The 15,000-nt window shown below is 42.9% G+C and overlaps 1 protein-coding gene across 1 annotated transcript in view; it reads right to left on the reverse strand.

The window, feature by feature from the left end:
• LOC127617589 (serine/threonine-protein kinase 32C) overlaps positions 1-15,000 on the reverse strand; it is a 108,708-nt gene that overhangs the window by 16,928 nt on the left and 76,780 nt on the right. The window contains exons 5-8 of the mRNA XM_052089575.1: positions 9,739-9,776; positions 9,357-9,446; positions 6,534-6,637; positions 2,417-2,533 (exon numbers count right to left, since the gene is read on the reverse strand). Of these exons, the coding sequence (XP_051945535.1) occupies positions 2,417-2,533; positions 6,534-6,637; positions 9,357-9,446; positions 9,739-9,776 (349 nt within the window). The remainder of the gene's footprint in view (positions 1-2,416; positions 2,534-6,533; positions 6,638-9,356; positions 9,447-9,738; positions 9,777-15,000) is intronic.

Raw genomic sequence — 15,000 nt, forward strand, 5'->3', positions numbered from 1 at the left:
TGTGTGTGTGTGAATGGGAGAGCATGTGTATGTGTGAGTGAGTGAGTGTATGTGTATCTCTGTGTGTGTGTGTGAATGGGAGAGCATGTGTATGTGTGAGTGAGTGAGTGAGTGAGTGAGTGAGTGTATGTGTATCTCGTGTGTGTGTGTGTGTGAATGGGAGAGCATGTGTATGTGTGAGTGAGTGAGTGTATGTGTATCTCTGTGTGTGTGTGTGAGAATGGGAGAGCATGTGTATGAGTGAGTGAGTGAGTGAGTGTATGTGTATCTCTGTGTGTGTGTGTGTGAATGGGAGAGCATGTGTATGAGTGAGTGAGTGAGTGAGTGAGTGAGTGTATGTGTATATCTCGTGTGTGTGTGTGTGAATGGGAGAGCATGTGTATGTGTGAGTGAGTGAGTGTATGTGTATCTCTGTGTGTGTGTGTGAGAATGGGAGAGCATGTGTATGAGTGAGTGAGTGAGTGAGTGTATGTGTATCTCTGTGTGTGTGTGTGTGTGAATGGGAGAGCATGTGTATGAGTGAGTGAGTGAGTGAGTGAGTGTATGTGTATCTCTGTGTGTGTGTGTGTGTGTGAGAATGGGAGAGCATGTGTGAGTGAGTGAGTGAGTGAGTGTATGTGTATCTCTGTGTGTGTGTGTGAGAATGGGAGAGCATGTGTGAGTGAGTGAGTGAGTGAGTGTATGTGTATCTCTGTGTGTGTGTGTGTGAATGGGAGAGCATGTGTGATGAGTGAGTGAGTGAGTGTATGTGTATCTCGTGTGTGTGTGTGTGTGAGAATGGGAGAGCATGTGTGTGAGTGAGTGAGTGAGTGAGTGTATGTGTATCTCTGTGTGTATCTCTGTGTGTGTGTGTGAATGAGAGAGCATGTGTATGAGTGAGTGAGTGAGTGAGTGTATGTGTATCTCTGTGTATGTGTATCTGTGTGTGTGAATGGGAGAGCATGTGTATGAGTGAGTGAGTGAGTGAGTGTATGTGTATCTCTGTGTATGTGTATCTGTGTGTGTGTGAATGGGAGAGCATGTGTGTGAGTGAGTGAGTGAGTGTGTGTATGTGTATCTCTGTGTGTGTGTGTGTGTGTGTGTGTGTGTGTGTATCTCTGTGTGTGTGTGTGTGTGTGTGAATGGGAGAGCATGTGTGTGAGTGAGTGAGTGAGTGAGTGTATGTGTATCTCTGTGTGTGTGTGTGTGTGAATGGGAGAGCATGTGTATGAGTGAGTGAGTGAGTGTATGTGTATCTCTGTGTATGTGTATCTCTGTGTGTGTGTGTGTGTGAATGGGAGAGCATGTGTATGAGTGAGTGAGTGAGTGAGTGTAGAGTGTATCGTGTGTGTATGTGGAGCATCTGTGTGAGTGAGTGAGATCCGTGTGTGTATCCTGTGTGTGTGTCTGTGTGTGTGTGTGTGTAAATGGGAGAGCATGTGTGTGTGAGTGAGTGAGTGTGTGTGTGAGTGTGTGTGTGTGTGAATGGAGAGCATGTGTGAGTGAGTGAGTGAGTAGTAGTGAGTGAGTGTATGTGTATCTGTGTGTGTGTATCTCTGTGTGTGTGAATGTGTGAATGGGAGAGCATGTGTATGAGTGAGTGAGTGAGTGTATGTGTATCTGTGTGTGTGTGTGTGTGTGTGTATGTGTGTGAGTGAATGGAGAGTGTGTGTGTATGTATGACTGAGTGAGTGTGTATGTGTGAGTGTGTGTGTGAGTGTGTGTGTGTATGTATGACTGAGTGAGTGTGTATGTGTGCGAGTGTGTGTGTATGTGTGAGTGAGTGTGTGTGTGTGTGTGTGTGTGTGTGTGTGCTCCATGTTTCACAATGTATTCATGCTTCGAGACTTCACACTGTATGTTTGTAAACCGCTGGGTTAATGTTCTCATTTGCATATTTATGAGATTAAAACATTGATTGGGCAAGTGCAGCATGTGACAAGTATGGTGCCTGTTTTAATGTTTAACAGCTTCTCCAACTGTGTAAATGTCACATATTTAAAAAAATATATAAAAATACATTCAGAAATCCTATTTTATTTGACATTTTGTCTGAAGAACTGCATGAAAGTATCTGCATGCAAAGCACATTAATATTAACTGACATGACCTGTTGCTGTATCACAATAATCACAGTGTTAGTTTAATGATCCTGATATCGATTCTTAAAATCACAAGATGGATCTTTTACTGTCAGGGGGGTTCATTATGTCAATCGTAAGACAACCACTGATTAATCTCGTTAACAGGCCAAAAGGAAAATAGAGCAGAAATCAGAATATCAGAAACGTAAAGGTGCAGGACTCTTGTGATGCTGACCTGTAAGTAACCACCTAGCAACAACCCGGGATCTCCTAGCAACCACTAAGCAAAGCTCTAGAAACCATCAGTTATCAATTGTTTATATTTCGTCTGGTTGTGCTCGTGCTGGTCTCACCTTTCTCAGCAGAGCGATGAGATCTTTGTGCCATGTTGAGCTGTACTGAACACTGACTGTACTGAACAACTGCAGAAGAGACTCAACGGAGTTACTGCCGTGAATATCGTACGGCCTCTGAGAGAGAGACATAGAGACAGAGAGAGAGAGAGACAGCTAAATAAAAAAACATCTAAATCTGAAACAGGACAGCAGCACTGCAGAAAAGACCGGTATGAGCCAGTGTTTTCTTGCTTGTTTATTACATCAGCATCTCATACTGGGAATTAGTGTCTAAAACACAAGATATACTGGTGGCCAACCGTGCTGGTCTTTCTGTCAGTGAGCAAATCACCCTACTGAACCCTGATGGAAAACCCAGCTTAAATTGAATCAGTCTGGTAGCTGGATTCTTGCTGATCCATATCGACCAACAGCAAACCAGTTCCAGTTTAAAGGAATATTCTGGGTTCATCTCAATCGACAGCATTTGTGGCATAATATTGATTAGGACAAAAATTTATTTCGACTCGTTCCTCCTTTTCTTTAATACAAGCACAAATGTGTGTTCCAGTGAGACACTTACAATGGAAGTCAATGGGGTTTATTTTTAAAGGGTTTAAAGGCAGAAATGTGAAGCTTATAATTTTATAAAAGCACTAACATTAAACCTTCTGTTAAAACAAGTGGATTATTTGAGCTGTAAAGTTATTTAAATTGTCATTGTTACAGTCATTTGAGATTTTTAGGGTTTATGACTAGGGTTGCAAAATTCTGGAAATTTTCCATTGGAATATATGGGAATTAACGTGAAAAAATGGAATATATGGGAATAAACGGAATATATGGGAATTAACGGTAATATATGGGAATTAACGGAATAAATGGAATATACGGAATATATTGAATATATGGGAATTAACGGAATAAATGGAATATATGGGAATTAATGAGAATATAATTGGAATATAATGGGAATAAATTGAATATATGGGAATTAACGGGAATAAATGGGAATAAATGGAATATATGGGAATTAATGAGAATAAATGGAATATATGGGAATAAACGGGAATATATGGGAATTAACGGGAATAAATGGAATATACGGGAATATATGGGAATTAACGGGAATATATGGGAATTAACGGGAATATATGGGAATTAATGGGAATAAATTGAATATATGGGAATTAACGGGAATAAATGGGAATAAATGGAATATATGGGAATTAATGAGAATAAATGGAATATATGGGAATAAATTGAATATATGGGAATTAACGGGAATATATGGGAATAAATGGGAATTAACGGGAATATATGGGAATTAACGGGAATAATAAATGGGAATAAATGGAATATATGGGAATTAATGAGAATAAATGGAATATATGGGAATAAATTGAATATATGGGAATTAACGGGAATATATGGGAATAAATGGGAATTAACGGGAATATATGGGAATTAACGGGAATATATGGGAATTAACGGGAATATATGGGAATTAATGGGAATAAATTGAATATATGGGAACTAACGGGAATATATGGGAATAAATGGGAATTAACGGGAATAAATGGAATATACGGGAATGTATGTGAATTAACGGGAATAAATGGAATATACGGGAATATATTGGAATAAATTGGAATATAAGGGAATTAACGGGAATAAATGGAATATATGGGAATTAACGGGAATAAATGGAATATATGGGAATAAATTGAATATATGGGAATTAACGGGAATATACGGGAATAAATGGGAATTAAATGGAATATATGGGAATTAATGAGAATAAATGGAATATATGGGAATAAATTGAATATATGGGAATTAACGGGAATATATGGGAATAAATGGGAATTAACGGGAATAAATGGGAATATACAGGAATTAACGGGAATATATGGGAATTAACGGGAATAAATGGGAATTAATGGGAATAAATGGAATATATGGGAATTAATTGAATATGTGGGAATTAACGGGAATATATGGGAATAAATGGGAATTAACGGGAATAAATGGAATATACGGGAATATATGTGAATTAACGGGAATAAATTGAATATATGGGAATTAACGGGAATAAATGGAATATATGGGAATTAATGGGAATAAATTGAATATATGGGAATTAACAGGAATATATGGGAATAAATGGGAATTAACGAGAATAAATGGAACACACGGGAATATAAGTGAATTAACGGGAATAAATAGAATATATGGGAATAAATTGAATATATGGGAATTAACGGGAATATATGGGAATTAACGGGAATAAATGGAATATACAGGAATATATTGGAATAAATTGGAATATAAGGGAATTAACGGGAATAAATGGAATATATGTGAATTAACGGGAATAAATGGAATATATGGGAATTAACGGGAATATACGGGAATAAATGGGAATTAAATGGAATATATGGGAATTAACGGGAATAAATGGAATATATGGGAATTAACGGGAATAAATGGAATATATGGGAATTAATGGGAATAAATTGAATATATGGGAATTAACGGGAATAAATGGGAATTAAATGGAATATATGGGAATTAATGAGAATAAATGGAATATATGGGAATAAATTGAATATATGGGAATTAACGGGAATATATGGGAATAAATGGGAATTAACGAGAATAAATGGAATATACGGGAATATATGTGAATTAACAGGAATAAATGGAATATATGGGAATAAATTGAATATATGGGAATTAACGGGAATAAATGGAATATATGGGAATTAACGGGAATATATGGGAATTAACGGGAATAAATGGAATATACAGGAATATATTGGAATAAATTGGAATATAAGGGAATTAACGGGAATAAATGGAATATATGGGAATTAATGGGAATAAATGGAATATATGGGAATTAACGGAATAAATGGAATATATGGGAATAAATTGAATATATGGGAATTAACGGAATATATGGGAATTAACGGAATAAATGGAATATATGGGAATAAACAGAAGTAGGTTAGCCTATAACAGGAAACTTCAATGTAATTGGAAAAAAACATCTTGCAGCTTAATCTTAGTTAAAACAACCAGATTTAATGCAAATTCAGTTTCTTCCCTGCACATTCCTCAATCACATGCACATACTGCAGGATAATCCCTACAGCAGGACTATTGAAGCACACTACTGCATTTGAGCTCAATACATCCAGTCAAGATAGTTTTAATAATATTACCAGGGTAAACATTTGATCTATGGTATTAAAGTTTAACAAGCAAATACTGATTCAAAATGTGTTTATACTGTAGCTAGCCAGTAAATCAATATGTTAAATGTAAGCTAGCTAAACCATTTCATTGACAATTTAAGAGGCTAGCTAACATGGTGCTAGCTAGCTCAACTGTGATGCTGTTTCTTCTGCAAGTTCTCATACAAGAGTGCAGGTTAGGTTTGATTTAGCTGCTTGAGGAGAACTCCATTCATCTTGCACATTTCTATTCATTTGTCCAGCATCAATGGTAAAATATTTTTACCATTCCAGAATATTCCAATTGTTTAGCTAACTATTTATACATCTGTGCATGGCATTAGCTTTATTTCTCATCTTATTCTACAGAACAATGCCACATGTGCCATCTGATGTGTCATTTCACCTGTGCCAGTGTAGAAGGAAAGGCTGTGTACATGTGCAAAGACCTCAGATAAGAATGCCACAAAGATGCAGCAGCATATAGCGAGTTCTCAACGTTTTTTCCAATATTTCCAAAATTTACCGGAAATGTTCCGCCCCTTTGCAACCCTATTTATGACTTAACATCGTCATGGCAACAGAGTTGTAAAATTGTGTATATCTTCACACAGATGTGGTCAGTGCGTGATTATATGTCAGTAAAATCATGTTAACACACATATTGTTTATGTCTTGTGTCTATACTTGTGAAACAGTATTTTAATGTTTACAGATTAAACCCCAGTGACTTGCATTGGTGGCAGGTCAACCAGCCGATGCCCAGCTTAAAACCAGCATCCATGTTCCTAAACAGATAGCAGCTTAAACTGGGTTTTCCAGTTGGTAACTGAAGTAAACTGGGAGAAAACGACAAATAAGCCACCCATCATAAAAGCAGTTGTTCATCTTACCCAACCTCGCAGCACCTCGAAAATCGTCACGCCCAACGACCACCAGTCCACCTCTAATGCATAACCTGTTCCTCCACTCACGAATGACTGGAAGATCTCTGGGGCTGTTCAGAGACATGACACACAGGAAACTAAGACTTCAGACTATCAGCATGAAATTATAGGTACCATTTAGGGGTGTTCTGACAAACAGTGCCCGCCCACTTTTCAAGTATTTTTCCCAATTCATTTTATTCCACAAAATCCTTCCTAAAAGAGTTATAAGCCATGATACCACACGTACGTCACCCAGACGTCTATTGGACGTGTGTGTTCACATCTGGAACATTTACAGTATGTTTTACGTTTCCTCTCGGATGTTTAGCTGATGTTAATTCGATTGTGAAGCTTTCCAGATGAAATGAGCTAAAACAGACATCTGGGCAATCTTGGCAACCAGCTGTGAGGTGAATCACAACATTCAAAATGGTGGTTTGATACTTATAGATGAAGATTAATATATAATGTATATGTTAATAATATATGTCTGCATGTGTATGTAATAATAATTCTCATAAGTCACTTGAGATTATAATAATAAGTCATTTGAGGTTGTTAAGGATGGAATCTAACTAGGACACATGTTCTCTCCCTGGATGTATATAGTTACCCCCCTTTTATTTTTTTTTAAATTTCCTTTCTTTTGGTACCCTTCTTATTTTTATTTATTTTCTGTTGAAAAACAATTAAACAAACCTGGAGTACAATATATATTTAAAACACATTAGGTAAATGTACATACCTGTAATTGTAAAGACACTTTGTGATTGCATTGAGCACTATATGTAACCTGAAATATACTGTATGATTGTACTCAAATGAATGATCAAAATAAACACAAAATAACAACAACAACAAAAAAAATGGTGGTTTGAAGCAAAAAAAGTATTTGAAAATCAAGATACAAGACTGTGTACTAAACATCCTTTTTATTTTTTATTATTGATTTTCTCCCCAATCTGTAACGCCCAATTCCCAATGCGCTCTGAGTCCTCGTGGTGGCGTAGTCACTCGCCTCAATCCGGGTGGCGGAGGACGAATCTCGGTTGCCTCCGCATCTGAGACCGTCAATCCGCGCATCTTATCACGTGACTTGTTGAGCGTGTTACCATGGAGACGTAGCGCGTGTGGAGGCTTCACGCTATTCTCAGCGGCATCCACGCACAACTCACCACACGCCCCACCGAGAGCGAACCACATTATAGTGACCACGAGGAGGTTACCCCATGTGACTCTACCCTCCCTAGCAACCGGGCCAATTTGGTTGCTAAGGAGACTCACAGCATGTGGAGGCTCATGCTACTCTCCAAGATCCACACACAACTCACCACACGCCCCATTGAGAGCGAGAACCACTAATCACCACCATGAGGAGGTTACCCCATGTGACTAGCCTTCCTAGCAACCAGCCCAATTTGGTTGCTAAGGAGACTCACAGCATGTGGAGGCTCATGCTACTCTCTACGATCCACACACAACTCACTACACGCCCCATTGAGAGCGAGAACCACTAATCACCACCACGAGGAGGTTACCCCATGTGACTAGCCTTCCTAGCAACCAGCCCAATTTGGTTGCTAAGGAGACTCACAGCATGTGGAGGCTCATGCTACTCTCTACGATCCACACACAACTCACCACACGCCCCATTGAGAGCGAGAACCACTAATCACCACCACGAGGAGGTTACCCCATGTGACTAGCCTTCCTAGCAACCAGCCCAATTTGGTTGCTAAGGAGACTCACAGCATGTGGAGGCTCATGCTACTCTCTACGATCCACACACAACTCACCACACGCCCCATTGAGAGCGAGAACCACTAATCACAACCACGAGGAGGTTACCCCATGTGACCCTACCCTCCCTAGCAACCAGGCCAATTTGGTTGCTAAGGAGACTCACAGCATGTGGAGACTCATGCTACTCTCCACGATCCACACACAACTCACCACACGCCCCATTGAGAGAACCACTAATCACCACCACGAGGAGGTTACCCCATGTGACTCTACCCTCCCTAGCAACCAGGCCAATTTGGTTGCTAAGGAGACTCACAGCATGTGGAGACTCATGCTACTCTCCACGATCCACACACAACTCACCACACGCCCCATTGAGAGCGAGAACCACTAATCACAACCACGAGGAGGTTACCCCATGTGACCCTACCCTCCCTAGCAACCAGGCCAATTTGGTTGCTAAGGAGACTCACAGCATGTGGAGACTCATGCTACTCTCCACGATCCACACACAACTCACCACACGCCCCATTGAGAGAACCACTAATCACCACCACGAGGAGGTTACCCCATGTGACTCTACCCTCCCTAGCAACCGGGCCTTCACGCTATTCTCCGCGGCATCCACACACAACTCACCACACGCCCCACAGAGAGCGAACCACATTATAGTGACCACGAGGAGGTTACCCCATGTGACTCTACCCTCCCTAGCAACCGGGCCAATTTGGTTGCTAAGGAGACTCACATCATGTGGAGGCTCATGCTACTCTCCACGATCCACACACAACTCACCACACGCCCCATTGAGAGAACCACTAATCACCACCACGAGGAGGTTACGCCATGTGACTCTACCCTCCCTAGCAACTGGGCCAATTTGGTTGCTAAGGAGACCTGGCTGGAGTCACTCCAGGATACCTTGATTCTAAGCATAATGGAGCACCGTCATTCCGGTCTCCTGCGTTTGAGTGCAGTGTGACCGCCGTCAGCGTGCCATCCGAGGCTTACACTAAATGTTTTGATGTGTCATAAGAGACTCACCCATGTAAGGTTTGGTTCCCGCTAAGGCTGTGGCTCGCTCGCCGTCCTTGATTATTGTAGCGATGTTGAAATCCGTTAAATGTGCATGACCTGAATAATCAGAGAAAGATGAGCGAACGTAACTAAACACAATAGAACTACCTGAGGCTTTAAATGCATGTGATGTGTGTATTTCCTGTTGTGTTCTCCTGCCAGGCAGAGAACACAACAGGATCACAGGGACGTTTACTGGAACATGCAGCTCATGTAGAGATCTTCATCCTTATTTATCCTCTGTGTCCTATTTGTCACCTTGCATGTGAATATCCCAAGAGGTTTGGGTCACACACTGTATATACTGTATATATGTAAAACACACGCGTGTTGTACACGCAGCGCTCACCTTGTTCATCCAGCAGGATGTTGTCGGGTTTAATGTCCCTGTATGGAGAGATAACACACACATCATCATGTCAGTTTATATATGGGTCAATGAGTGATGCTAATGTGGATCTATTTAGTTATTACAAAAAACCATTAAACATAATTGTTTAACTTATGTCAAAATTGTTATCTTTCATACCAAATATGGACATTAGAAGCTATTACATCATGCACACCCTGCTATGTTCTGATGTTATCCTTATAAGCTCCATATAAAGCATACAAATATTGCTTTGACTGATGTTATGATAGGTACGGAATAGGTATTGAACCCCCAAAAAGCACATAAAGGCAGCATAAAAGTAATACAGTGGTTTAATCCATGTCTTCAGAAGTGATATGATAGGTGTGGGTGAGAAACATCAATATTTAAGTCCTATTTTTACTATAAATCTCCACTTTTACTTTCACTTTATTTGTGGATATCGCCACCTACTGGTAGGGCCTGGTTACAAGTGGAGATTTATATTAAAAGAGGACTTTAATATTGATGTGTTTCTCACCCACACCTATCATAACTCTTCAGAAGTCATGGATTAAACCACTGTATTACTTTATGCAGCATTTATGTGCTTTTGAGCTTCAAAGGTCTAGTCACCATTCACTTGCATTGTAATGACCTACAGAGCTGAAATATTCTTCACCAAATCTTCATTTGTGTTCTGCAGAAGAAAGAAAGTCACACATCTGGGATGGCATATGGGATGGCATGAGGGTGAGTACACGTACATACTGTAACCATGGGATACTGTAATTTTCTGAAGTCACTAGAAATGTCCTAAAGCACTAGTCATTATATCTAAACTTGCATTCTCTTGAAAGAAAGTCAACATGTTTCCTTGAACTGTTCTTTTGGATATTTTTTAAGTGCAAAACTCACAAAAACTTGCGTCACCTTCAGCACGATGCATGTGAACATTGGGGGGTGCTGATCATTTTGGTGGTTGTGGCGAGCGGGGTTTGGCTGAGCAATGAGGATGGATGGGGGAGAATTATCAAAATCAGCCAGATAAAGAGGAGCCGGAGCCACAATTTGAGACGCATTAAGGTGTCTGTGTGTGTGTGTCTGTGTGTGTGTGTATGTGTGTGAGTGTATGTGTCTGCATGTCTGTCTGTGTGTGTGTATATGTGTGTGTCTGTGTGTGTGTGTCTCTCTCTGTGTGTGTGTGTGTGTGTCTGTGTGTGTGTGTCTGTCTCTGTGTGTGTGTCTGCGTGTGTGTGAGTGTGTGTGTCTCTGTGTGAGTGAGTGAGTGAGAGTGTGTGTGTGTGTGAGGGTGTGAGTGAGTGAGAGTGTGTGTGAGAGTGTGTGAGTGAGTGTGTGTGTGTCTCTGTGAGTGTGTGTTTGTGTGTGTGAGTGTGTGTGCGTGAGTGTCTGTGCGTGAGTGTGTGTGTGAGTGTGTGTGTGTGTCTCTGTGAGTGTGAGTGTGTGTTTGTGTGTGTGAGTGTGTGTGTGTGCGTGAGTGTGTGTGTGTCTGCATGTCTGTCTGTGTATATGTGTGTGTCTGTCTCTCTCTGTGTGTGTGTGTGTGTGTGTGTGTGTGTGTGTGTGTCTCTGTGTGTGTGTCTGTGTGTGTGTCTGTGTTGAGGGGTGCTGAAAAGACACTGTTATGTGTGACACTGAAAAGTGTGTGTGTTAATAAATATCTTTCAGCCCGATGCTGATTACACACCACTAATAATCGGCTCAGTCCAGTGATTCCTCCAGCATCTGCTTTAAAGGTTGTGCTCAGGTGTTTTCGGGTCTCTTCAGCGCTTGTGCTGACAATCACTCCAGCACAGAATCCTCCACTTGAACTAATTTTATCTCCATAGCAGCGTGACAGCACACTGTTGCTAGGAAACACTTCTCCCCAACTTAGTGCAACTAAACAATAATAGAGATGGGAACAGACAGCGAGAGATGAGAGGAATATAACTGATGGGAGTCACACACCATCAACACTAGATGTTACTGTCAGTTGTGTCATAATAACATTTACACTGTTGTATATAATCGTGCTCTTCCGTGACTGATATCCAGTAAAATGTTGCTGTTATACCACATCTTTAGAAACAAATTAATTGTGACAACTTGCCCCGGTCTTCATAACAGCAGCACACATACAAACACTTATCTGGCCCATCTCAATAGACATAGATGTAGGACGACTAGATGCTTTTATATAAAACTAGTTCACATTCTATATGAATCATGTTTACCTTTGAGGTCAGATTAAACATCAGTTTAATGTCATTAATATGTCTGTCAGATGTGGGTGTATATGATAAATCCTCTTTCTCATGTCACAGCTCAAACATGTTCCTCTGTTACTGCGGCACGTGTCGCACTAACTTCAGACTGTAACGGATTATAGTATTAAACCAGCAGCTCAACAGACACACACTTTAATAGAACATGAGTGTGTGTGTGTGTGTGTCTGTGTTACTGGGTGATTTTTAAGTCATGGGGTGAAACTACTGGACCTACTGGACATTTCACTCACTTTTGGTGCCCCCTACTGGACATTTCGCTCACTTTTGGTGCCCCCTACTGGACATTTCGCTCGCTTTTGGCGCCCCCCACTGGACATTTCGCTCACTTTTGGTGCCCCCTACTGGACATTTCGCTCGCTTTTGGCGCCCCCTACTGGATATTTCACTCACTTTTGGTGCCCCCCCAAATGGACATTTCACTCGCTTTTGGCGCCCCCACTGGACATTTCACTCGCTTTTGAGCCCCACTGGACATTTCACTCGCTTTTGAGCTCCCACTGGACATTTCACTCGCTTTTGGCTCTCCACTGGACATTTCACTCACTTTTGGTGCCCCCTACTGGACATTTCACTCACTTTTGGTGCCCCTACTGGACATTTCACTCGCTTTTGGCTCCCACTGGACATTTCACTCGCTTTTGAGCCCCCACTGGACATTTCACTCGCTTTTGGTGCCCCTACTGGACATTTCACTCACTTTTGGTGCCCCCTACTGGACATTTCACTCACTTTTGGTGCCCCTACTGGACATTTCACTCGCTTTTGGTGCCCCTACTGGACATTTCACTCGCTTTTGGTGCCCCCTACTGGACATTTCACTCGCTTTTGGTGCCCCCTACTGGACATTTAATTCGCTTTTGGCGCCCCCCCACTGGACAGTTCACTCGATTTTGGCGCCCCCTACTGGACATTTCACTCACTTTTGGTGCTCCCCACTGGACATTTCACTCGCTTTTGGCGGCCCCCCACTGGACATTACACTCGCATTTGGTGCCCCCACTGAACATTTCACTCGCTTTTGGCGCCCCCCCCCCACTGGACATTTCACTCGCTTTTGGCGCCCCCACTGGACATTTCACTCGCATTTGGCGCCCCCACTGGACATTTCACTCGCTTTTGGTGCCCCCACTGGACATTTCACTCGCTTTTGGTGCCCCCTACTGCACATTTCACTCGCTTTTGGCACCCCCCACTGGACATTTCACCTGCTTTTGGCACCCCAACCCCCCCCCACTGGACATTTCACTCGCTGGACATTTCACTCGCTTTTGGCACCCCTACTGGACATTTCACCTGCTTTTGGCACCCCAACCCCCCCCACTGGACATTTCACTCGCTGGACATTTCACTCGCTTTTGGTGCCCCCTACTGGACATTTCACTCGCTTTTGGTGCCCCCTACTGGACATTTCACTCGCTTTTGGCGCCCCCCACTGGACATTTCACTCGCTTTTGGCGCCCCCCACTGGACATTTCACTCACTTTTGGCACCCCCACTGGACATTTCACTCGCTTTTGGTGCCCCCTACTGGACATTTCACTCGCTTTTGGTGCCCCCTACTGGACATTTCACTCGCTTTTGGTGCCCCATACTGGACATTTCACTCGCTTTTGGTGCCCCCCACTGGACATTTCACTCGCTTTTGGCGTCCCCACTGGACATTTCACTCGCTTTTGGCGGCCCCCCACTGGACATTACACTCGCTTTTGGCGGCCCCCCACTGGACATTTCACTCGCTTTTGGGGCCCCCACTGGACATTTCACTCGCTTTTGGCGCTCCCCCCCACTGGACATTTCACTCGCTTTTGGCGCTCCCCCCCACTGGACATTTCACTCGCTTTTGGTGCCCCCTACTGGACATTTCACTCGCTTTTGGCACCCCCTACTGGACATTTCACTCGCTTTTGGCGCCCCCCCACTGGACATTTCACTCGCTTTTGGCGCCCCCACTGGACATTTCACTCGCTTTTGGCCCTCCACTGGACATTTCACTCGCTTTTGGCGCCCCCTACTGGACATTTTACTCGCTTTTGGTGCCCCTACTGGACATTTCACTCGCTTTTGGCACCCCCCACTGGACATTTCACCTGCTTTTGGCACCCCAACCCCCCCCACTGGACATTTCACTCGCTGGACATTTCACTCGCTTTTGGTGCCCCCTACTGGACATTTCACTCGCTTTTGGTGCCCCCTACTGGACATTTCACTCGCTTTTTGTGCCCCTACTGGACATTTCACTCGCTTTTGTGCCCCCTACTGGACATTTCACTCGCTTTTGTGCCCCCTACTGGACATTTCACTCGCTTTTGGTGCCCCCTACTGGACATTTCACTCGCTTTTGTGCCCCTACTGGACATTTCACTCGCTTTTGGTGCCCCCTACTGGACATTTCACTCGCTTTTGTGCCCCTACTGGACATTTCACTCGCTTTTGGTGCCCCATACTGGACATTTCACTCGCTGGACATTTCACTCGCTTTTGGTGCCCCCTACTGGACATTTCACTCGCTTTTGGTGCCCCCTACTGGACATTTCACTCGCTTTTTGTGCCCCCTACTGGACATTTCACTCGCTTTTGGCACCCCCTACTGGACATTTCACTCGCTTTTTGTGCCCCCTACTGGACATTTCACTCGCTTTTGGTGCCCCCTACTGGACATTTCACTCGCTTTTGGTGCCCCCCACTGGACATTTCACTCGCTTTTGGCGTCCCCACTGGACATTTCACTCGCTTTTGGCGGCCCCCCACTGGACATTTCACTCGCATTTGGCGCCCCCACAGAACATTTCACTCACTTTTGGCGCCCCCACTGGACATTTCACTCGCTTTTGGCGCCCCCACTGGACATTTCACTCGCTTTTGGCTCCCCCACTGGACATTTCACTCGCTTTTGGTGCCCCTACTGGACATTTCACTCGCTTTTGGCCCCCTACTGGACATTTCACTCGCTTTTGGCCCCCACTGGACA

Source organism: Xyrauchen texanus, chromosome 24, assembly GCF_025860055.1.
Source record: "Xyrauchen texanus isolate HMW12.3.18 chromosome 24, RBS_HiC_50CHRs, whole genome shotgun sequence".
Classification (NCBI taxonomy): Eukaryota; Metazoa; Chordata; class Actinopteri; order Cypriniformes; family Catostomidae; genus Xyrauchen; species Xyrauchen texanus.